Genomic DNA, 26,128 nt, shown 5'->3' with positions numbered 1-26,128 from the left:
TGTATATAGTCCATGTAAATATAATAATTGAGTTACTGTTTAGATTTATAACTCAGATCTCTAAACCAAGCTCAACCTAGCATCTGAAATGCTAGCAGCAATATACAATATGGTGGCAACGGTGAACACACTCAAAAGATTTTAAGAAGCCTAACCTGGTAGAGTAGTGCCAAAAGACTGCAGATCCCATGGAGAGACTTCGATGAGCTCCAGAGTTGCTCTGTAGACAACGAAATGGCATGGTGAGTCAGCGCACAGGCTTCAGGCTGCACCACAGAAATGTGGTGGTGTGTGAGTTAAAATCCAATTCCATCGAGTCACAGAACCAAGCGACAGTCAGCGTTCGGGTTTAGAAGAGGGTAGAAACATTATCTAGCGGCACACTGGGTAGGGAAAATGGGGAAAAGTCGAATCCTCACAAAGGGCAGATCCGAAGTCGGTGGCCATTGCTCGAAGAGGCCACGAGCGAAAAGCGCAGGAAACCTCCAAAAAGGCAGGAACGCTTCCATAGCGAGAAGAAAATGACCTACAGCGTTTAGGAAGGATATAGATCCAAGACGTGCAACACCTGAAAGGTTTGAGAATTTGGGAGGATCTAACCAGATTCAGAATTGGTCTCTGTGGAGGAGAAGATTTTTAAGATACAGAATATGTTCCCAGCTGTATAACAAGTCTGAAGCTGAACGAGTAAATACTTTGCTGTACTCAATAGGTACAATTGCTGATGATGTGATTGCAAGGCAGGGCATCAATGAGGTTTCCAATAAGTATCAGTCCATTAACACCCTATCTGTACTATTGCTTTGTCTTTCAGTACACCATTAACATATTGTTTGCCTTTGATCGATGACCTTCTGGTCTGCTATTCTGTGACCTTGTCCTATCAAGACATTCTCTTTTGTTATCTCTTGCCCCACCCCCGCTTTACTTGCTTAAAATCTTTTACACTTATATCGGCCAGTTCTGAAGAAGGGTCACTGACCTGAAATGTTAACTCTGCTTCTCTCTCCACAGATGCTGCCAGACCTGCTGAGTATTTCCAGCACTTTCTGTTTTTATTTCAGATTTCCAGCATCCGCAGTATTTTGCTTTTATTTCCAATAAGTTTGATGTTTTACAAGCCTTAAATTAAGTATTTTAATTTCAAGAAGTAATAAAATCTCAGAGCTAAGTTTAATAGAAGGGTCCAGAAACTGGATGAATCGGTGGAGATTTTCATTAACGATTTGTAAAGACTGGCTTAATGATGCGAGTGTAGAGAACTGAAGACACAATTGATGAGAGACCGGAGCGTTGTGGGGCATTGCGGATGAACCTCTATCAGATTTATTACAGTCAAAAGAAGACCTCATACTGGAGATGACGATACAGATTGTCAGACAAGCAGAATCTGTGAACCGAACAGAGCGATCCTTAGAGGGGAAGAGAAACCCTTGGGTCAGAAAAGCTATGATGACCGTAAAGTTCCTGAAGCCCAGTACTGAAAGACAGTCTCCAGACAAGAAGGTACACTCTGGGGGGGGGGGGGGTGCGGCAGGCGAGGAGTAGGTGGGGGGAGGTGCAAGACCCCATGAAACCCTGCCAGCGCTGTGGCACCAAAAAGTCTCTCCGGCACGAACAATGTCCAGCAAATAAAACAGAATGCTTTAACTGTAAGAAGGTGGCCCATTTTGGAAAAATGTGTCAAAACAAGACCTTTACTTTCAAAAATTCCGAATATAAAGTCTTCATGCAAAGAGCAGTTAATGAAGTGGAACAAGCTCCATTGAAGGATAAATCGGGAATTTTCCTTTGGGAGATCAATGACCCTAACCAGGCATTCTGTATAGCAGATATTTATGTCAATAGATATATTCTCAATTTTAAATTAGACACTGGAGCAAGCTTCACAGTTTTGTCAGAGAACGAACCGTGGCTACCAACGCATTGCTTGCAACCAACAGACAGTCAGTTACTCGGTCCAGGAGGGATTGAACTGAAAGTTGAGGGAAAGCTATAGGCTACACTCCAGTACAAGGGAAAGCAGATATTGGAAACACTGTTTTACAGAATCAAGAATTATTGAGCAGAAGAGTATGTTTATATCTTCAGCTTATCAAAAAAGTGGATGAAAGCAAGCAACAAGAATCTAAGAATCAATTTCAAGTAGGAACTTTTTGTTCTGAATTTTTGGAAGTAAAGGTCTTGCTTTGACACATTTTTCCAAAATGGGCCACCTTCTTACAGTTAAAGCATTCTGCTTTATTGCTGGACACTGTTCATGCCTGTGGGTCGTTTTAGTGTCAGAGCACTGGCAGGGTTTCATGGCGTCTTTCCAAAACTATTTTCGGGTCGAGGAGGACTCAAGGTCGAATAGAGCATTACGTTGAAAGAAGATGCTAAAGCGATATGTATCTTTTACACCTAGGAAGATACCATAACCATTGCTGAAGCAAATCCAAATACAGCTAGAAGAGATGACCAGGTGGGAGTCATTTCTCCTGTCACAAAACCAACAAGTGGTGTTCAGAAATGTTTCCAGTTTCTAAACTAAACGGTGCTCTTCAGATTTGTGTAGAGCTAACTCAGCTTAATAAGGCTGTCACAAGGGAAATTCATCTAATGTCCTGACAAAAGTTTGGCAAAGTTATCCAAAAGTGTTACATTCGCAAAACTCGACGCGAGTAGCGGCTTTTGACAAGTTCCATTGGACGAGAAGTCAAGATTACTAATGACCTTCACTCCGTTTGGAAGATTTTGTTTCAGTCGTTTACCATTCGGTATTGTCAGGCAAGCCCCCCACCTGCCAAGACTGAGGCACACATTATTTTGCCACATGAACATTAAAACTTAAAATTGCAAGCCCCTGACTGGAAAGACATTTGCATAGTAACAGACAGTGTTGGAACAATGAGGACCCAGTTCCCAATACGCAAAAGTGGTCAGACCGGTTTTAGTCACATGATTGGCTGTTGCAGAGGTTTGAACTGAGAATTTTAAATTGGAGATGAGGGTTCGAAATCAGAAAACTGCTGGCTCCTGATTTGAGAACATCTCTCTCCTGTCTGCTCTCATCTCGCTCACACCAGCTTTGGAAACCATTGAAGACACGAGAACCTCAGAGAAAAGTCTCCTACGTTGAACAAGGTATAAGAATAACACTGGGCCCCAACGAAAAGAAAGAGCTGCCTACCATCAAAGACTCTACAGTGAGCTGGAGCCACAGAACAGTAACCAGAAGCCCCCTTCAGAGACTGCCTCAAACCTTTCACCTTGTATTTTCCTCCTCTTTTCTGTCCCTATCTGCATGTGTTGATCGCGTGTGCATGCTAGCGAGGGCGTGTCATATAGCCATAGGCGTTAACCGTATTAGAGTCTACGTTTAAGGTTTAATAAATGTCACTTTTCTCCTTTAAACCGAAGAAAGCATATTTATGCTCATTTCTTTGCCTTATAATTGGAAAGCTGTGAACAAGGATTCACAAAGGGGGAGCTCAAAACAGTGTTTAAAAATAAAACCCGGCCCCTAGACACCTTTCTCACCTGGTCGTAACAAACATTTGGATGCCAGCGTCCGGATTTTTACCCACAGACAAACGAGTGAATTTGGAACTGGAAAGCCAAATTGTTCCCCATCAAAAAGAGCAAGATTTTAAGACAGGTTTTCTTGTGGTTGTGTGTGATTGCATACTAACATGTCTGCAACTGAAGCGAGTAGCTCTCCAAGCCAGGGTGAAGTAACTTGGGATAAGTTAAAAGAACTGTCTATGGAGGAGCTGAGAAAAATGGCTGAGCAGTGTGGGATGCGGCAAGGCGAAGAAGTCTGAACTCCTAAGGTTAGTGGCCAACCATTTTTTCCCTTGAATCTGAAGAAGCAGAAGCAGTGTTAGAAGCAGACCCAGAGAGGGTACCGCTAGCAAAGATACAATTGGAACAAAGGAAACTTGAATTAGAAGACAGGGAAAGAGAGAGAGAGGTACGAGAGGGCAAAAATGAGAGCCTTCCAAAAGGAATGTGAAGACAATGAAAGGCAGGAGAGAGAGAGAAAGACAGAAGGAAAGAGAGAGAGAGAAAGAAAGAATATTCCGAAAAGAATCCAAAGAGAGAGAGCTGAAGTGGCTTGAGTTAACTAGGGGGCAACAGAGTAACCCTAGTGAAAGCATAGCCAATATGGAGGAGCATAATTCAGGGCTGGGTACAAGATTGCTAAAATTCGCTCAGTTAATTCTAAAATTCAACGAAGATGTGGAAGCGTTTTTCATGTCTTTAGGCAGCTAAAATCGCCAGCTGAGACCTGGTCTCTTTCATTGCAAATCAAACTAACAGGAAAAGCCGATGAGGTTTATTCCTTGTTGCCGGATGAAAGTTCATCAAATTATGAACTGACCAAAAATGCTGTCCTCGGGGCATATGAATTGGTACCCGAAGCCTTTCGCCAAAAGTTTAGTTTTAGTTTAGAGATACAGCACTGAAACAGGCCCTTCGGCCCACCGAGTCTGTGCCGATCATCAACCACCTATTTATACTAAGCCTACACTAATTCCATATTCCTACCACATCCCCACCTGTCTCTATATATCCCTACCACCTACCTATACTAGGGGCAATTTATAATGGCCAATTAACCTATCAACCTGCAAGTCTTTGGCATGTGGGAGGAAACCGGAGCACCCGGAGGAAACCCACGCAGACACAGGGAGAACTTGCAAACTCCACACAGGCAGTACCCAGAATTGAACCCGGGTCGCTGGAGCTGTGAGGCTGCGGTGCTAACCACTGCGCCACTGTGCCGCCCTCAAAACCCTCAAAAGGCAAGCCAATAAAACTTATTGAGTTTGAAAGAAGCAAGCAGCTGGCTTTTGACCAGTGCCTGAGGGGTTTAAAGATGCAACTCAGTTATGAGAGTCTGAGAAGTAATCCTGTTAGAGGAATTTAAAAACTCTCTCCATTTCTCAATAAAGACGCATGTAGAGGAACAGCGGGTTCAGGGAGCCTGGCAAGTGGCCGTTCTGGCCGATGAGTTTGTTTTAATTTATATATCAGGTTCTCCCCTGGGAAACCTTAATCACCCCCACAAATACGAAAAGGAGAAAGGGTGGGAAGGTGGTATCTGCCCAGGCAGTCCTGGAAGAGAAAGGAAAGTAGGAGACGCAGGGGGCCCCCCTCTAGCCAAAAAGGAAGGTGCTGTGAGCAAGAGTGAGTTCCGGAGACCTGTGTGCTTCCATAGTAATGAGGCAGGGTATTTAAAAGTGACTTCTGGTAACTAATGGGGAAACCAGTAGGGTTAATCAGGGCACACCTGCTCAGTGAAGACGAAGCCCTGATGGAAAACACAGAACAAGCTGTGGCTTTAACTGCAGTAAGAGCGCAACTGAGGAAGCTTACTATGGCCAGTACAGGAAAAGTTAATAGGATTCCCGAAGTTATCGGGTTTTGTATTTGAAGGGAAAGTAACCCCATATCCCTCGAGTGGGGCAAGCAAGCCCATAGTGATTCTCAGGGACACAGGGGCCTGACTTTTCCCCCAGAGAGTGCAATGAACACCAAGATGGTGGTGAATGGTGTTGGAGGGCAGAGTATGCCTGTACCTGTACCTGGTGCACCTGGAGTGCAACCTAGGTTTGGGACCGGTGGCTGTAGCGATTGTTCCTAGTTTGCCTGTAGATGGGGTTGACCTCCGAGGTAATGATCTGGCAGGGGTGAAGCTGGTAGTCCCCACAGTAGTGAAAGAAAGACTGCAGGAGGTCAGAGAGACAGGGCAGTGGCAGGAGACGGTCCCCTGCAGAGTCCCTGAATGTGTAGTGGGTTAGGCCATAATCAAACCAGCTCCCCCAGATGAGACTGCATTGGCACTGCAGACAAATGGCCATGAGGTCTGCCTGTACAAGACTTTCTTTGGAAAGTTAGGAGACCCAGGGAATGAATTAAATGGATTTTTCCTAGGTGAGGCTCAGCGAGCCAACCCAGTATTGCGAGAGTTAGCGCAGGCTCCCCAGTCTAAAAATGAAGCAGAGGGAGTCCCGAGTTCCTGATTGCTACTATTTAAAGAATGAGGTACTGATGAGGAAATGGAGTTCTCCTCACAGACCTGAGAGCAAGCTGTGGACAGTGGTTCACCAGTTAGTGGTGCCGCAGAGGTACTGGGGAGAAACATTAAGAAGGGTCCACGAGACTACAGTGGCTGTACATGCCGGTGTACAAAAGAACAAAGCCTGCGTAAGACAGCAGTTTGACTGGCCAAAACTCCACAAAGATGTGGTGGAGTACTGCAGGAGTTGCCACATGTGCCAGGTTGAGGGAAACCCCAACCTACAGTGAAACCTGCACCCCTAAGCCCCGTATCAGTGTTAGAAGGACCATCCAGCCGAGGGCTGGTTAACTGTAAGGGACCCCTGCCGAGTACAAAAGGGGACAGGCAGGCACACGGCTGGCAAAAGTTTAGAAAGAGAAGGGGAAAAAGTGACCAAGAGGGCAGGTTCAAGGAAGTCTGGGAACTGGCACTGGCACCAGTACAGGGGAAGGAGAGAGCTGTTCCGTTGGGACGGGCTTTGTTTGAACCATGTGGGACCAGTGTCCTGGCAAATCGTTTAACTCGGGTTGTAGATAGGACTTTAAACTAATTGGTGGGAGGGGGGGTTCAATTGAGGGGAAGTTTAAAAAAATCAAAAAGAAACAAGAGAGCAGAGGTGCAGGGTAGTGAAGAAGCGAACGGTAATCAAAGTGTGACAGCAAGGGCCAAAAAATATAAGCAGAAGAGTGCAGCAGAAACTAAAACCAGAATGAGTAGTAATGGTAAAAAGTCAAAGCTGAAGGCTCTTTCTCTGCACGCAGCACTTATAACAAGATAGATGAGTTGACAGCACAAATAGAAATAAATGAATATGACTTGATAGCCATTACAGAGATGTGGTTGCAGTGTGACCAAGACTGGGAACTCAATATTCAAGGGTATTCAACACTCCGGAAAAATAGGCAAAAAGGAAAAGGAGGTGGGGTAGCTTTGTTAATAAAAGAAGGGATCATTGCAGTGGTGAGTTGTGATGTAGGTGCATTAGATCATGATGTGGAATCAGTTTGGGTGGATTTAAGGAATAGCAAGGGGAAGAAGTCACAGGTGGGAGTCGGCTATAGGCCCCCGAAGAGTTGCTTCACTGTAGGACAAAGTATAAATCAGGAAATAATGGAGGTGTGTAAGAAGGGTGCTACAATTGTCGTGGGTGATTTTAATCTGCATATTGACTGGACAAATCAGATTGGCAGAGGTAACATGGAAGACAAATTTGTAGAGTGCATCAGGGATTGTTACTTAGAGCAGTATGTTGCAGAACCTACCTGGGAACAGGCTATTTTAGATCTAGTAATGTGTAATGAGGTAGGATTCATAAGAGATATCGTAGTGGATGAGCAGTGACAGATATTTAAGCAAATACTTAATAACACTCAGCAAAAATTTATCCCGGTCAAGAAGAAGGACTCGATGAGAAGGACGAACCACCTGTGGTTAACAAAGGCAGTCAAGGAGAGTATCCAATCAAAAACTAAGGCGTACAAAGTGACGAAAACTAGTGGTAGGCCAGAGGAGTGGGAATTTTTTAGGAACCAGCAGTGGATGACTAAAAAGCTAATAAAGAGGGAGAAAATTGATTATGGAAGTAAATTGGCAAGAAATATAAAAACAAACAGCAGGAACTTCTACAGGTATATAAAAAGAGAGTAGCTGAAGTGAGCCTGGGACCCTTGGAGGATGTGACTGGAGAATTGATAATGGGGAACAAGGAAATGGCAGATAATTTAAACCAATATTTTGCATCGATCTTCACGATGGAGGACACTATAAACATCCCACAGATATCAGATAAGCAAGGAGCTAATGGGAGGAAAGATCTTGTAACAGTCTCTATCACGAGGGACAAAATATTTGAAAAACTAATGGGACTAAAGGCAAACAAGTCGCCAGGATCTGATGGCCTGCATCCAAGGGTTTTAAAGGAAGTGGATTGAAAAACTGCAAATGTGACGCCCCTGTTCAAGAAGGGAGGGCAACAAAAAGCAGGAAACTATAGGCCAGTCAGCCTAACATCGATCGCTGGGAAAATGCTAGAGTCCATTATTAAGGAAGAATTAGCAGGACATTTAGAAAAGCTTAATGCAATCAAACAGAGTCAACATGGTTTTTTGAAAGGGAAATCATGTTTGACAAATTTGCCAGAGTTCTTTGAGGATATAACAGGCAGAGTTGATGAAGGGGAACCAGTAGATGTAGTATATTTGCATTTCCAGAAGGCATTTGATAAGGTGCCACATAAAAGATTATTGGGCAAGGTAGGAGTTCACGGTATTGGGGGTAATATATTAGCATGGATTGAGGATTGGTAACTCACAGAGGCGGGATTGATGGGTCTTGTTCAGGTTGGAAAGACGTAACTAGACGACACAAGGATCAGTCCAAGGTCCTCAATTATTTACTATCTATATTAATGACTTGGAGGGGGCAGAGTGTAATATATCCACATTTGCTGACGATACAAAAATAAGTGGGAGGGCATGTTGTGATAGGACATGAGGAATCTGCAAGGGGATATAGAAAAGTTGAATGAGTGGGCAAAAACTTGGCAGATGGAGTTTAATGTAGAAAAGTATGAGGTTATGCACTTTGGTAGGAAGAATCAAAAGGCAGACTTTTATTTAAATGGAGAGACTCCAAAAAAGTGCAGCACAGAGGAATCTGGATGTTCTTGTGCATGAAACACAAAAAGTTAGCATGCAGGTGCAGCAAGTAACTAAGAAGGCAAATGGAATTTTAGCCTTTATTGCTAGAGGGTTGGCGTTTAAAAATAGGGAAGTCTTGTTACAACTGTACAGGGTGTTGGTGAGGCCGCACCTGGAGTACTGTGTACAGCTTTGATCCCTGTATTTAAGAAAAGATATACTGGCATTGGAGGCAGTTCAAAAGAGATTCACTAGGCTGATTCCTGGGATGAAGGGGTTGACTTATCAAGAACGGCTGAACAGATTAGGCCTGTATTCATTAGAGTTTAGAAGAATGAGGGGTGATCTTATTGAAACGTACAAGATTCTGACGGGGCTTGAAGGGTAGAGGTTGAGAAGATGTTTCCACTAGTGGGGTATCTCAAACTAGGGAACATAGTTAAAACTGAGATGCGAAGGAATGTCTTCTCTGAGGGTAGTGAATGTCTGGAATTCTCTACCCCAGAGAGTTGTGGAGGTTAGATCACTGAAAGTATTTAAAGAGATAGGTAGATTTTTGAAATATCGGGGAGTTGAGGGCTATGAGGAGCTGGCACGAAAGAGGAGTTGAGGTCTGGGGCAGATCAGCCATTATCTTATTGAATGGCAGGGCAGGCTTGAGGGGCCGAATGGCCTACTCCTGCTACTATTTCTTATGTTCTCATCCAGGATGAAAACCCCTACTGTCCGGTCAATCAACCCCACTTCCTCCTATGTAAATGCAGACTCAAGAAGCACCACACCAGAGTTGCAAACAGCATTTACAGGAACCTGCAGAGACAAAGAGAGACCTCTAGGAGGCAGAGAGACTGAGGGTGATGCCTCACCTAGTTGAATTGTCACAGGAGAGTGCAGTTAAGTCGGCACAAATAACTGCAGGTAGGAGTGTCCCAGAGAACAAAGGGGAGAGTAACAAAGAATCCACCCCCACAGTCAGAGGAAAAGGGAACCACCCATCCCCTGAAGCCAACTGTCTTTGCTTGACTCAGAGTTCAGGATAGACCCGCCCCCCCCCCCACTAACGATCCTGAGGGGAAAAAAGAGAAAATTAAAGTAGCCCTGGTGCCCAGAACAAACCCTTTTTAATAAGCTTTAAGGTTGGTGAATGAATGAGAGAAATGCATGATTTTTCTTTCTGTCTTATATTCCTCTCATACCCTATAATGAAATGCACCATTTTTCTTCAAATTGCATTTCATTCCTGTGGGTGTGGAGATGTCAGGCAAACCTTCTATCTGCCAAGACTGAGCCACATGTTATTTCGCCACATGAACATTAAAGCTTAAAATTGCAAGCCCCTGACTGGAAAGACATTTGCATAGTAACAGACAGTGTTCGAACAATAAGTGCCCAGTTGTTGCTTCCCCAATACACAGAAGAAGTGGTTAGACCAGTTTTAGTCACATGACTTAACTGGCTGTCACAGAGGTTTGCACTGAGAGTTTTAAATTGGAGAAAACAGTGTTCGAAATCAGAAAACTCCTGGCTACTGGTTTGAGAACATCTCTCTCCTGTCTGCTGTCAGCTGGTTCACACCAGCTTCGGAAGCCATTGGAGACACGAGAACCTCAAAGAGAGAAAAGTCTGCTACATTGAACAAGGTTTAAGAAGAATGCTGGGCTCCAACGAAAAGTAAGAGCTGCCTACAATCACAGACTCTACAATGAGCTGGAAATACTGAAACAGTAACCAGAAGCCCCCTTCAGAGACTGCCTCAAACCTTTCACCTTATATTTTCCTCTCTTTTCTGTCCTTATCCGCATGTGTGTATCGCATGTGCATGCTAGCGTGGGCGTGTCGTATATCCGTAGGTGTTAACCGTATTTAAGTTTAAGGTTTAATAAATTTCACTTTTCTCCTTTAAACCAAAGAAAGCCCGTTTATACTCATTTCTTTACCTTATAATTGGAAAGCTGTGAACAAGGATTCACAAAGGGGGAGCTCAAAACACAGTGTGTTTAAAAATAAAACCTTGTTACAATAAGACCAGGTGAAGACAGCAAAAGACCACTAGACACCTTTCTCACCTGGTCGTAACAGTATAACATCTGCACCTGAAATATTCCAAAGGACTATGTCAAACATTTTACAGGGCCATATGGATGGCATCTTAGTCCATGGTGAATCCATCAAAGAATGTGACCTGAGGGTTAGAGATGTTTTGAATAATTTACAGGAAGAAGTCCTGACACTTAATAAAGTGAATTCTCAAAAACGTCTGTTCTTTTCTTTCACATTGTTAGTTGCAAGGGCATAATGGCAGAGCTGCAAAAGACGAGAGCCATCAATGAATTCCCAATTTCTACTTCTGTCCAAGATCTTCCCTGATTCCTTGGAATGGTTAATCAGTTCGCAAAATATTTGCCCAATCAAGCACAAGTAATTGATCCCTAGCACAATTCTTAAAGAAAGATCAAACATCATGAGCAGGCATTTTGAAGAATCAAGGGAATGCTGGTTTTACCAGAGATCTTAGCGCATTATAACCCTTCATTTCTAACGACAGTTGCAGCGGACGCGTCATGTACAGGGCTAGGGCCAGTCCTTTTTCGAGAACAGTCAGATGGATGTAGAAGACCAATCTATTATGCATCACAAGCATTGTCTGAGACAGACATGCTACGCTGTCATAGAGAAAGAAGCTTTCGTAGTCCCGTGGGCTTGCGAAAAGTTCTCATTATATTATTGGCTTAAAAGTTGTCATTGAAACAGACCACAAACCCTTAGTTTCCTTACTGGATGAAAAGGAACTCACTAGAATGTCTCCGAGAATGCTGAGATTCCAGTTGAGCCTAATGAGATTCACATACGAAACGGTGTATGTACAAGGCAAGATGCAAACTTCCACAGATGCTTTATCTAGAGCTACTGTTGACTATGCTACACAGCAGGAGGTTAACTTTGTGGATGTGGTTGAGTTGTGCTCAGAGTACACCACATCGCAATGGCCATCAAGTACACAAAAGCTCCAAGAAATTTGTCAGGTTCAGAAGCAAGATGAGGAATGCATCCGAATAATGCACACAAGTTTGGCCACAGCAATGTTCCAGTTGTAAAGTGATGAAAGTTTTCTTTGAGTTCCAGAAGCACTTCACTGCTGTGAATGATTTGCTGGTGTACAACAACAGGCTGGTGATTCCAGTCTCATTCTGAGCAGATATCTTGGAAAGATTACATCAGGGCCACATGAGTATCACGAAATGCAGAGCATAGGCTCAGTCATCCATCTGGTGGCCAGAGATATCCAGAGATACAGAATAAATGATCTCTAATTGCCAGGTATGTGCAGTGCCCAGACCAAACCAGAGGGAACCCCTTATTAATACCATTTCCAACCAGACCCTGGTAATGTCTAGGGATGGATCTATTTATGTTCTATGGGAAATCCTACATGATAGTGATTAACTATTTTTCAAGATGGATTGAAGTGAAAAAGTTGTATACAACGACCACCGAATCTGTCATTCGAGTTTTACAGCAAATTTTCGCAATGTATGGCATACCTGACGAAGTTGTGTCAGATAATGGACCACAGTTTGCAGACGAACACTCCATACAATTTGCGGGAAAACGTAGATTCATACATCTTACAAGTTCCCCAAGCTATCCTCAATCCAATGGTGAAGCTGAAAGAGGTGTCAGAACTATTAAAGCATTGTTGAAGAAAAAAACAAGATTTTCAAACTGAACTCTTAAACTACAGAAATCTGATGAAAGGGCACAGCCTTGAAACATTAGCTCTGTTTCTCTCTCCACAGATGCTGCCAGACCTACTGAGTATTTCCAGCACTTTCTGTTTCTAGCATCCACAATATTTTGCTCTTAAACTACAGATCTACTCCATTGCTATGTGGATTAGCACTGTCAGAGCTGATGATGGGGAGGAAGCTCAAAACTCAACTTCCTATCTTACCCAAAAAACAACCTCCAGGGCTAGAAGTCCAGGATTATCAGGGTTCAAGACAGAGAGAAGTCTGATAGGAAACAACAAGCTAAGAATTACAATAGGAGATATCGTACCAGAAACTTACTCAAGTTGATGGAAGGGCAAAAGTTATGGATACGAGACCAAGGCAGGGAAGGAGTAATTATCCAGAGAGATGAAAATCATCAGAGATCTTATTTAGTTCATTCCCCAGAAGGTACTTTAAGACGAAATAGGAGAAACCTTATTCCTATTCCTCAAAGACGTCAATCAGTCATATATTTGGATGAACCAGATGTTGATCCTGTAACTCCGAGAAAACCGATACCTCAAACCTCAATGAAGGCCATCCAAGTCAACCACTGAGAGTTCAGAAGACTACTGATCTTCCGAGTCTGACAAGGACACAATTAGGGAGAGTTGTGAAGCCTCCTGACAGATTGAATCTGTGATGTCAGAGACTTGGAGGGGAGATGAGGTAGTAAGTAAAGTAAAAATTATATAAGAAATGGACAAAGACTTGGGAGATGTAGTGTAAGGGTCTGAAAGGGTTAATGTTTGGGATAGTGAGTAACACCTCCCATTGTGGTGATGACGTATGGGCTTGGGTAAAAGCCCTGTACAGTGTGACAGAACCAGGGGTCAGCAGCGTGATTTTGGGATCCGTGGTTGGTTATTGCAGGGACGAGAAATTTCCCATTGTCTTCTTCAGACCGTCTTTTGAAAAAAATCACGTGTCAGTTTCACAGCTGACAGGTGCAGGGAGCGGGAGCAGTGATTCTGAACTTCGGACAGATTCGGGTTTTCCGGCAGGTTCCGATTATTTTTTTTTTTAAATGCCTGCCGGAAAACTCTGAATCTGTTTGATGTTCAGAGGTCCTGTTTCCACTCGCAGTAACGGTCAGGGGAAGAGGGGGAGAGAGAGGGAGGGGGTGTGAGAAAGATCAAGATCACTCCGGACTGATGGACATCCATCTGGATTCCCTGCATCGCTACATCAAGTGTGCGGGCAGAGATTGACTACTTGTGCAAGCAAAAACATTGCCAGGTATTCTCACTAAATAGGGAGAAATACGTTTTAAGTTGGATTGGCTTTGGATGGCATTAGGTTGGCTATACACTTTATAGATTAATTGCCCCATGCCCACAGCCAAGTCAATAATTTTGTCAAATGTCCGTGGTGCAATGTGTTTGTGCCTATTCCTGGACAGCAGCCACCTTTGTTAAGGTTGGGTTCTTGTATCCAAGATAGTAAGCGGGCATAATCATCAGGTCATGATAATAGAGCATTGGTTTTATTGCAACACACAGGGAGAGCTCCCTCGAGAAATCTGAAACAAAAACAGAAAATGCTAGAAATACTCAGCAGGTCAGTGCAGAGACAAACAGATAATATTTCAGATCGATGACCTTGCATCAGAACTTGGGAAATGGTTGCCTGACCCAGCTACTCTTGTATTTTCATCAGTGAGCTGCCAAATTTGTCATATCATCAAAAGTGAGAGTGATTATGGTGAAGACCCTTCACAGGGTGGTTAACATTCTGTCTGAAAGGCAAGTGGTGACAAAGCCAATACAGGCTGAAATAGGGCAGAAGGCAGTGTTTTCACAACTGAAGGATGCTTGCTGCCTTGTGTGTTTTTGTTTTCTCTCCAACCTGCCTCCTCACATTAGCATTGCTGGAAATATTACACACTGTACCACAGACTTCTGTCTATCTCTTTTCACGTTTCCCTCCCCACCCCCTCCTTCCAAACTGGTACTTTTACTAGGTTAATTCTAAGTCTCCACAATTTTACTCTTGTTACTGATGTCTCTTGAAGTGAAAATGTATACCTTGTAAAATACCAGTGGTACTTTTGTCAGTCTTTAACGCACAGTTTTACACCATTTTTGAGGATTTTCTTTTGATGTGCACAGTGCTCCTAAGCAATATCTGGATAAATATTTGTACTGAATTCTCTCTTTTCTTCTAGGATCAGTTGTTGTTTTGTGATGACTGTGATCGTGGTTATCACATGTACTGTTTAAACCCACCAATGGCACAGCCTCCAGAAGGTATAGTATTGACTTTACACAAGCAGAGCTTGCTTGTATAGCCATTGTATTGTTGAAAGTTTCTGAAGTTCAGACAGTGCTAGCTCTCACTCCCTTACTTGGCTCAATTGAGCGTTGTCACCTCAATCTGGATGCATTTTCTTTCTCCATATACAGTTCTTCCAAAGTACCTATGAAATATCAGTTTGCATCCTAGCAAGTATTTTTTTATTCAGTCATGGGATGTGAGCATTGCTGGCAAGTCAGCATTTGTTGCCCATCTCTAATTGCCCTTGACAAGCATTTGGCAAATGTGACCAGAGTAACACTGATAGTGGTGCCAGTGGATTTTCATTTACACTCCCCCCACTTTCAGAAGGTGCTGGGAGCCTTCCGCAATGCTTCAAAATGGCCATCTGTCATTGGAAGTTCAGGTGGTTAATATAACTGCACTATTTGACAGTACAAGGCGTTATGACCGAGCTTGGTCTTATTAGTCCCTGATGTCCAGTCGGGAGTGAGTGGAAGCAGGAACCTTGACTGCCTTTAGAATTACCAGTCCAGAAAATGTTAAGTCACCATTCCCCTGTAAACATCAGCTAATTCAGCAGAGCCAAAAGATTGATCCTGGAGCCTTTCTGATTGTGTGGCTCAGAGCTACTCTGTGTGCATTGACCCACTGAGGCAACAGGAAGCCGACATCTGTAATGCTTCGGAAAGGAGGTGTGGTCTGAATGGTGAGGAATCCAGAAACAGTAGGACGGTTGACCCTACAGTTGTGTCCCAGTCCCTCCAAACACACGGTAATATCTTTGTCTTTTGGATGAGGTGTTGCATTGGAGGAGAGATCCTTTGCCAGAGGGAGAGCTAACCTGACTAACCTCTCCCTGAATGGAATGACATGCAGCCTCGGTTGGAGTGGCAGCTTTTCCCTTGTAAACAGTGTGATGGTGGGAGCAGGGAAGAGACGAGAGCCGCAGACAATAAAACACGCTGAAAAAAAAAAATGCTAACTTGCCAGAGAAAAGTTAATTGAAATGAGTGAAAAAAACAAGTTGAAAGCTTATGTAATGATGAAACCTTTGGTGCATGTGTTAGACAATGTTTGAATTTGTGAACGATCTGTAGTTACTGTGAATTGTAGCAGGGTTTGTCTTGTAAATGTCATGTTCTTTCTAACCTGCAGGAAGCTGGAGTTGTCACTTGTGCCTGGAACAACTGAAGGAAAAGGCATCTGCTTATGCGAGCAAACCCTAATTTAGTGTCTTCAATTTTTATATATATATTTCTAAAATTAGTTTTATTTAGATGCATGTGATCAGTCTTCAACACATTTGCACATTGGGACTAAAGAAAAATGAACCTGTTTATGCTTCATACAGTGAGGCATTGCAAATTAGTGGTCACTTAGCCCATAATTCAGTATTGCAACCAACCCAAGTCTGATTGTCAGCTGGCATTGAATAACAGTGCTGTGGCCAGTAAATATAATGGCTTTAAAGTATTCAGTGTTTGAAATTAGCTGTGGTTACAATTTGACATGGCTTCAATCCTCTAGTTTCTGGGTATCGATTCATTTAATTTGTAAAATCATGCATCAGCCACAACCTTTTGTCGAGTCCCATGATTTTTAAGCATTAATGACTGGAATGGCTTCTCATTAATACAGGTAGGCATTTCAACAAAGCAAAACCTTAGTGTGCGTGACCCATGAGACCTTTCAACTAGAATAGATAACCACACTGTGCGCCCCCACCTCCAACTAAACCTTGGCGACCAGCAAACCCTATTCTGAAACTAGACAGCTAATTATGAACACTGATTTTAATACTCTGCACTGCAGACAAAAAGATCAGTGTTACTTTACAGCTTAACATTTCAACAGCATTATTGTTTTTTTATACTGTTTTGTTATGAACCTATGAATTTACTTTCTTAATCGGCCATCAATCTGTTTCAACGTTTGTATGATAAACACTGGCTTTGGAGGATATTTATGAGGTTTTTTGTACAGTTCAGAGGGGGTCTGCAACATCAGTCCTTCTTTGCTGTTGCATTCCTTCACACCTCGACACCAGTTCTGAAATAAGCTGCTTGAATATTCTGCCATGTGCTGCAGGATAATTCTGTTCTCAGTCTTTAAATAGTGAACATTTCTGTGCTTTAGTGTCTTTTCTTAGTGATTTATGTGGTTCAAATAATCAAGGATATAGAATGCCTCCATCAATATTTTGTAGAACTTATTATACCTAATACAGATGTGAAAAGAGTGTTGATTTAGCTCTGTCTACCATTTACATCCTCAACACAATCTTTTACCACGCTTTCTTGTTGCCGTAGATCAGGAACTGAGAATTATTGGGGTCTGTTAGGAGTACTGAGGGAGTGCTGTGCTATCTGAGATGCCGTCTTTCAAATGAGACGTTAAACTGACATCCTGTCCATGCTATCAGGTAAACGATCCCACTGCCAGTATTTAAAGAGCAGGGGAGCTCTCCCAGTGTCTCAGTTAATATTTATCCCTCAATCAACACCGCAAAAAAAAAATTATCTGGTCATTACTACATTGCTGTTTGTGGGAGCTTGCTTTGTGAATTGGGTGCTGTGTTTACATTACAACAGTGATTACACTTTAAAAGTTCATTAGCTGTGAAGCACTTTGGGATATTCTGAGGTCATGAAAGGTACTATAGAAATGCAAGTCTTTTCTTTCTTGCATTATTTATACATTTTCCTTGTTGAAAACTATAACGACACACAGTAGTCGGCCCTGGGCAGAGCAGCCCAAGTGGGAGTCTGGATGTTGAGTTTAGACAGGTAGTATAGCTACAGAGAGAATCATAGCTGAGCCATATTCTGACCTAACTCATGTTTATTTATCAGTAATCTTTGGTGTCGAGACTTTTCTAGGAGCATAATAGTTGGGCAGATTTGTCACTATTGAGGCAGTTCTGACATGATGGGCATAATTTATCCTGTAGCCAACTATTGGTTATAGGTTGTAACGCTCAACAAGACCTTGCATTCATATAGAACCTTTTAACGCGGGGAACATTCCCAGGGGCTTTACAACAAAAAGTAATCAGTCAAAGATTAACCAACTAGACCAAATTGTCAGTGGAAATAATTGGTCTCTCTGACACATCCACTACCTGGTTGAATTAGTCCCAAAGTATTCATGCGTGATCCCCGCCCCACCTTCCCCACTGATGTTGCCGTATTGTCTTCACACAGAGTTGAATCAGATTGCAGGCCAATTGCCTCCCTGGGCTGCTAATCCAGTTGTATGTTGAAGTCGATGGACTCAGAAGAACCTGCAAACTTTACTAGATAAAAGCTTCCATTATGTATAATGTACAAATCCTGATGCACTTGTGGTGCAATAGGTCTGGAACCACTTGCTGTTCACAAATGCTGCTGTATTCCTGTTTGCAGTAAGCTCTAAATCATGCTTGTGCCTGCTATTAGTGAGGTAGAAGCATTGCACAATGAAAACAAGGGCGGCACAGTGGCGCAGTGGTTAGCACCGCAGCCTCACAGCTCCAGGGACCCGGGTTCGATTCCGGGTACTGCCTGTGTGGAGTTTGCAAGTTCTCCCTGTGTCTGCGTGGGTTTTCTCCGGGTGCTCCGGTTTCCTCCCACAAGCCAAAAGACTTGCAGGTTGATAGGTAAATTGGCCATTATAAATTGTCACTAGTATAGGTAGGTGGTAGGGAAATATAGGGACAGGTGGGGATGTTTGGTAGGAATATGGGATTAGTGTAGCATTAGTATAAATGGGTGGTTGATGTTCGGCACAGACTCGGTGGGCTGAAGGGCCTGTTTCAGTGCTGTATCTCTAATCTAATCTAATTTTACGAAGCCTCCAGTTCCTGCTGCATTTTGCCTACCTCAGGTTTCCAAGGCAGTGGAAGAAAATTGATGCAAATGTTGAGAGGTGCAGACGAGGTTTCCAAAAAAGCCCTTTGCAGTGCTGCTGACTAGAGTTCTCTGAGTTGGCCATGTCTTTGATGAAAGGCTGATTATATACATACACTTCTATTAATTATCACAGACACACCTCTCGATCAGGTTTGGATTTCCTGTCTGCCAACTTGAAGGATGTCCTGTTTCTAACTCGCTAAAATAGTAGGAGATGCAGTCACTTGCAGCCACATTCCCCAGTATCACAAGTATTCAGCATCAGGCTATATTGGTGCTTAGGCTACATGTATTATATTCTTATAGAGCTGGACACATCTATTCCCCAGCTCACAGTGATGGCAAAAAGTTAGTAATATCTTGTACTAAATAGGCAGAGTGTAGGTAGATAGTACTTTCCACTTTTACACTGGTTTTTGTATTTGACTTCACTAGCACAGTAGAAATGTAGCATTGAACTGTTCCAGCTGCACAATTCTTCATCATTGGGAAAGGAGAGAGAATCAAAGGTATCATGAACACTTGCACCTGACATTTATATCTGACTTGTATTTATTTGTAGGATGTTTAGGGAAGCGCTTGCTTTAATCAAGGGGGTTTTCCATCAATTTCACGTTTGGTAATGGACAATTTGCTTTGCTTTTCTGGGGACAGAGGGCGGAGAGAGGGAGGGAGAGAGAGAGAGAGAAAGCAGGAAAGGAGTATTTAGAAAGATAATGCATGAGTCATAGGGTTTGCTTCACTACGAATAACTCGGTGAGATGGTGCTTTCTGTTTTTAATATTTACCCTTAGTGTGCTAGGGATAACACGTATTTTAATTGGAGGGAATTCTGAGAGGGTAAAGCAGGGGTGGGGGAGTATTTTAACCCCCAAAAATGGGCAGTTTTGTATCAGGTGGGAGGTTCACTATCCGCACACATCCCTATTTGAAATATAACTCTGGCCAGCCAGGTTTTGTGAGCCTTGGGAAACCCATTAGTTAAACCAAGAGAGGAGCTGCTGGATCATGAGGTAAGTGCCTTTCTGTTCACCTGCTGAATCCAGTGTTCCTGCATGGCCAACCCCCAACTAAACAGTTGTCACTTCTTCAGAACTAAATATGAAAGTACAGAATACTCCATTCAACAATTGTCTAAAATTCTTTTTAAAAAGAGCCATTTAAAAAAAAGTGCTAGACTGCTGGCGGAACAGTCTCGAGGGACCTGCTACTCTGAGTGCTTATTTAGATGTGTAAAGGATTACCCACCATCAGTTCTGATGAAGGGTCACTGACCTGAAACGTTAACTCTGCTTCTCCCTCCACAGATGCTGCCTGACCTGCTGAGTATTTCCAGCATTTCTTGTTTTTATTTCAGGTTTCCAGCATCTGCAGTATTTTGCTTTTATTTTACCCACCTGGAGTAGGTGGTGTCAATCTTGGCGCCAATCCAACTGGTTCCAAAAGGAATACAACGTGTTATCTTTTAGATCCTGTGTCAGATTTCATTTTCAGTTTACCCCTTTTCAACCTAGGACTTTTTTTCCCGAGTATTAGATTTACATTGTCTGGAGTGCTGCTCCTGTGTGGAGCCAATCACTCCAATTAGCATTTACTGGATCAAAGGTCCCTGTCGTCTGAAATTATTTGAGTTTGTTCTCTTTATAGTCATCTTGGCCTCTATTAAACCCCTGGCCATGGTTGGCGTTGGGATTTGGATTTTAAATTGGAGAGCACGCCCCCAACCCACTGCGTATGAGCCTGCTGCCACTTTTACAGCAGTGGTTTGCGTTGCTTTTCTGTGTCCCACTCTCGAGAGTCAGCACAGTTCATCACTATATTTAAATCAGTCTTCCATGCTTCAGTCGGAGCCCGATTTAAATTTAACAGTTGCCGGCCGAGTTTCCCAGGGCTCTGGAAACCCAGCAGTGAAATGGAGACAGGAGCAGTCGGATTAAGGTTAGTGTTTTTTTTATAGCACTGCTTGTGGGCCAGGAGGAATAGGAGTGCTCCTCTCAAACTAACCTTTGGCCGATCACAGCTTCTCCTCACTCTCACAAGCTGCCGACTTGGCAGGAACTCCAGTTCCCCAGGATTTCCAGGTTTTTTCCCCACTACCTCGCTCCCTCTGTAAATATCAAGGGCCGGGGTCTTCATTTAGATTTGGGTGCTGCTGCTTGATATAATTCCCGGTTAACGAAGAAAGGGATGCGCGCTGTTTAGTTGATAGGAGTTGGAGTGAAGGAGCAGCGGTAATGGTACTCGAAGCTTATGCAGCAGCTCCCGAGAACCCATTCCTAACTACAGTGATTAGAGTATCATCACTACAATAGCTATAATGTCTGATCATCAGTGTAAGCACTTTGATGTATGAACCATATATTACATACTATTCATTACTTTGTTTGGCCACACTAGTGTTTGTTTCTTAAAACAAAAGGTAACTTGACTCTCACCTGGTTATCGCTGCTGGTTGATTGTTATTGAAACAGAGGACCACTTGCCAATAGAGTGACAGTTATGTCTTGAACTGAAAGAATAATCGAAGAAAGAACTATGTGTTTTTTCTAATGTCTGCTACAAGCTTCCATTTGTATTTTCTTTTTTAATATAGTAATACACTTAACCATTTTGTATCTCCAATGGAATAAAAGTCACAAACAATTGATGGTGTTGCACAATATATATGATGTACCCCGCCTCCTTCAGTCAAACCAGAAGGCAAAAGGCGCAATGTGTTATTCTTCAATTTTGGGAATTGCTGCTTTATTCCCACATGGTTAATCTTGTATTTAATTTCATGGCTGCTTTTCCTAAAGAAACTCCAGGCATAAACCATGGCTTTGTGAAGAAAGCAATCATTTGTAATGCATATGTCAATTTTTTTCTAATGAATTCAAAAACATCATGGGTTGATGCAGGTTTAGGATTGCTTTAACGAATTAAAAATGAAGAATGCCGACCTGTTGACTCCCCAAAGTACTTAGTCCAGGCTGACTTTTCACCAAACTTTATATATGGCCATGTTCGGTGACACTGCCGCTGTTGACTTGACATGTCCCATTTACAATTGACGTCACTCTCCAACACACACACCAATTGCTTTTGGAAACCAGTGCTGTCAGTTTCACCAGGGTTCTGAGACTGTTAAGCCCACTCAGTAAAGTATGTAACAAAAGTGAATCGCTGACTCCTGTTGAAGCGTCTCGCGTAGAGATATGATATGTGTCGTTACAGAACAGAAGTAAAACTGAAAACGAGGACTGCACTGTGCACAGCTACATGTCCTCACCCCGAAGGCCATGGCTAGCAGCGGGGCTGAAAAAAATGAGCATGATGGTTTGCTGACACCCAATCCTCCTCCTCAAATCTCACTTCCCCTTCATCCCACAATCTCTCTTGTACCACAAGCTTCCCGTGTGCCTTTCTCCTTTCAGAAACCCAGCCCCCCCCCCCCAACCCCTTTGCATAGGCCTTTCTCCTTTCAGATACCCAGGACATGCAACCTGACCATGCAGGTGCAGGAGCAAGAAGTGGTAAAGGAAGAGACTGAGGGTGAATAAATGCAGTCACTTGCTCTGATATGATATTCATGGCCACCAGCTCAGATAGTGACACTGCACATATCTTAGAGGGTAGCTTAGAGGAGGGATCTGCATATGGTGAATATGGTCTGCAGTCAGGGCAGAGGGAAAGGGTAACACAGGTACCAGATGACTGGAGGTCAAGGTCACCCATGAGTTCTGCTGCAGAGCATTCATATGAAGACTGGGACAGTGTACAGAAAAAAGCTGATGGGTACGCACACAAAAATCCTTGGTGCATTGGCAGGCCTTCCAGAAAGCCTGCTGTCATAGTCACACAGATCATGGAGAGACTGGCCCCAACCTTGCACAGGGCTTTGCACAGAGTTTGGAGCCCATCCTTTCCAGCATGGAAGTTGTAGCTAATTTCATGACAACCCTTGTGGACTCAACAATGATGCAGTGTCTGATGGCCAATGTCTCAACTTTGTCTGCAACACAAGCAAAGCAGTGCAAAGTCTGAGTGCTGCAGTGGAAGCTCAGATTGAAGTCATGCAAGCTCAGCTTTCAGATTGAAGTCATGCAAGCTCAGCTTTCTGGCATGGACACTTAGACCTGGCTGTGGACACCAGTGTTTGAAGGTGCTCAGCAGTGTAGCAATCAGTGCTCCAGAAGGTTACTAGGATTGCTAATGCCCTGCCCTGGGGGAGTGCCAGTGACTGCATGGAGCACAAATCTTTCAGGATGACAGTGTTCCTTCTCCCACTACTGCTACTCGGCCAGTGTCCTTGCTGTTGCTCGACAGCCAGCCACCCAGACTGCAGATGCATATGCTGGGATAGTGCGGTCTTTAGCTTGTCCTTTGAGGGCCAGAGCTGGGCAAAGTCATCCTCTGAGACCATCAGCAGTCTCCCCTAGTGGAAAGTCAGCAGTCTTTTACCAGCCATGCTGCAGCCACTGGAGTAGCAATGTGTAGGAGCACCAGGTCAGGCAAAGGCACCTGCAAGACGCACTAAGATAATATGTAAGGGTGATTAGTTGACTTTTGTATGGGATATTAGATGGTTTGTTTGATAAAATTGGTTTCGAATAATTGTTTTATGGTAGATTCCTTTTCAGCATTGTGACCAAGATGGTCTGTAACAGAGAGATGGGAAAGTTGTGGGACTGTTGTTGAATGGGGATTTGAGGTTGTGTTCATTGGTTCTGCAGTCAAATGAGGCAATCAAGCCCACCCAGAAAGGGGAAGTGTTGACTCCCTCATCCTCATCTTCCTCTTCTCCTTCACCTACACCTACTCCTCCACCTACACCATACCTGGTGACAAGGACTGTGCCCTCATGATGGTGAGGTTATGCAGGGCGCAAAAGACCATGATGAATCATGAGATGTGCTCTGGAGAGTACTGCAAGGCTCCTGTGGAGAGAGGACAATGTATTCCCCTCTCTTTGCGTACAGTGTGTCAGTAACCTCCCTTATAACATAAGAACTAGGAGCAGGGATAGGCAATTCAGCCACTCGAGCCTGCTCTGCCATTCAATACGATCATGGCTGATCTCATCTTGGCCTCAACTCTACTTTCCTGCCCCTTCTCCATAACCCTTCAACCCATTTCTAATGAAAAATCTATCTATCTCCTCCTTAAATTTACCCAATGTCCCGGCATCCACTGCACTCTGGGGTAGTGAATTCCACAGATTCACGACCCTTTGAGAGAAGTAATTTCTCCTCATCTCTGTTTTAAATCTGCTACTCCTTATCCTAAAACAATGACCTCTCATTCTAGATTGCCCCACAAGAGGAAACATCCTCTCTCTGTCTACTTTGTCAATCCCCTTAATCATCTTATATACCTCAATTAGATCTCCTCTCATTCTTCTAAACTTGAGAGAGTAAAGGCCTAAACTGCTCAATCTCTCTTCATAAGACAAACCACCCATCTCTGAACTTCCTCCAATGCAACTACATTCTTTCTCAAGTAAGGGGACCAAAACTGTACGCAATACTCCAGGTGCGGTCTCACCAATGACTTGTACAGTTGCAGCAACACTTCCCTACTTTTATACTCTATTCCTTTAGCAATAAATGCCAAAATTCCATTTGCCTTCTTTATCACCTGCTGTACCTGCAAACTGGTTTTCTGCGATTCATGCATGAGGACACCCAGATCCCTCTGCACCGAAACACTCTGAAGTTTCTCTCCATTTAGATAATAATTTGTCTTTCTATTCTTCCGACCAAAATGGATAACCTCACACTTATCCATGTTAAAATCCATCTGCCAAATTTTGGCCCATTTATCTAATCTATCCATATCCATTTGTCGATTTCTTTTTTCTTTATTGCAACTTACGGTCCCAACTATTTTAGTGTCATCTGCAAATTTGGCTATAGTACCTTCTATCCTGGCATCCAGGTCATTTATATAGATTGTAAATAGTTGGGGCCCCCAGGACCAAACCCGATGGCACCCCACTAGTTACATCTTGCCAACCAGAAAAAGACCCGTTTATCCCGACTCTCTGTTTTCTGTTGGTTAGCCAATCCTCTATCCAAGCTAATAAATTGCCCCTAACTCCATGTGAGCTTACCTTGTGTATTAACCTTTTGTACCGCACCTTATCAAATGCCTTCTGGAAGTTCAGATAAACTACGTCTACAGGATCCCCATTATCCACTTTGCTTGTTACAGCTTCGAAGAACTCTAGCAAATTAGTCAAACACAATTTACCCTTCATAAAACCATGCTGACTCTGATGGATTGCATTTTGTCTTTCTAAATGTCCTGTTATTACTTCCTTAATAATGGATTCTAACAATTTCCCAACAACAGATGTTAGACAGTAGTGGCTGTCAAGCTGTTATATGTTAAAGATGTTCCCTGCTCTAGCTTGGAAGGAGCCCAAAGTAAAGAGGTTCATGGCCACAGTCACCTTCACAGCTACTGGCAGTGCCATTCTTGCCCTGCTCTGATGCTGCAGGTCTGCCTTCTACAGGTGGAAGGCTTCAGTGAGCACCTTCTTAGTGAAATGAAGGCATCTAAAGCACTGTTCTTTGCTGAGGTTGAGGAAGGAGAATTGTCTGAAGACCCTGGGTGGATGTGACCTCCTGGTGAGAGCCCTTCTCCCGCTCCTTCTCCTCCATCTTTGAGCAGCTGTCCTCCTTTTGCTGTCTCTGCTCATTCACGCTGTCATGTTACAAGACAGAAACTACAACTCCCATGGCTGTGAGTAAGTGATCTGAGCAGAACCATTGAGGTGAGAACCAAGCCTTGACCATGTTTCACACCAGTCCTGCAGACGTCACCATCTTTAAGTAGCTGTAACAACCATTAGAAATCAATCAGCAACTAATCTGACAATGGTTGATGATTCCTTTAATAGTACTGATGTGGGCTCCTTCCTGCTGCTGAATGCATGTCCAACTGTGCAAGGTTAAGAGAGGGCATTAGCTGGAGCACTGAGGTTGAAAATCATCCCTTAACCTTCTAAGTCCCAGGGAATATGACCATAGTTTGTGTAATCTCTTGTAATTTAACTGTTGGATTCCAGGTAGGTAAGGGCTCATGGAGTTGGGGCTAATACATTCGCAGATTGACTAACTAGTGGAATGCCACAAGGCTCAGTACTGGGGCCTCAGATATTCACAATCTATATTAATGACTGGACGAAGAGACCGAGAATAATGTATCATGAGCAAACTTGGATACAAAACTCGGTGGAAATGTAAGGAGAGCACAAAGAGGCTGCAAAGAGATCATAGAACATTTACGGCACAGATAGGGGCTACTTGGTCCATCGTGTCTACGCCGGCTGAAAAATGAGCCACCCAGTCTACTCCCACCTTCTAGCATTTGGTCCGTAGCCCAGCAGGTTATGGCACTTGGGGTGCATATCCAGTCTCCTTTTAAATGAGTTGAGGGTTTCTGCCTCCACTACCCTTTCAGGCAGTGAGTTCCAGACTGAAGGACACAGATTTAAGGTGATTGGTAGAAGGATTAGAGGGGACACGAGGA

The 26,128-nt window shown here is 43.4% G+C and overlaps 1 protein-coding gene across 3 annotated transcripts in view; it reads left to right on the top strand.

The window, feature by feature from the left end:
* The window catches only part of dpf3 (double PHD fingers 3), a 137,349-nt gene extending 119,111 nt beyond the window's left edge, over nucleotides 1-18,238 (top strand). For all 3 annotated transcript variants that reach the window (XM_068039790.1, XM_068039789.1, XM_068039791.1), the window contains exons 10-11: nucleotides 14,629-14,710; nucleotides 15,876-18,238. In XM_068039790.1, coding sequence (XP_067895891.1) covers nucleotides 14,629-14,710; nucleotides 15,876-15,946 — 153 coding nt within the window. In that variant the 3' untranslated portion in view covers nucleotides 15,947-18,238. The remainder of the gene's footprint in view (nucleotides 1-14,628; nucleotides 14,711-15,875) is intronic.
* Nucleotides 18,239-26,128: the final 7,890 nt, after the last annotated feature.

This window comes from Heterodontus francisci, chromosome 9, assembly GCF_036365525.1.
Source record: "Heterodontus francisci isolate sHetFra1 chromosome 9, sHetFra1.hap1, whole genome shotgun sequence".
In the NCBI taxonomy this organism is placed as follows: Eukaryota; Metazoa; Chordata; class Chondrichthyes; order Heterodontiformes; family Heterodontidae; genus Heterodontus; species Heterodontus francisci.
The sequence above is the reverse complement of the archived record's forward strand: the minus strand, read 5'-3'. Positions and strand labels throughout refer to the sequence as shown.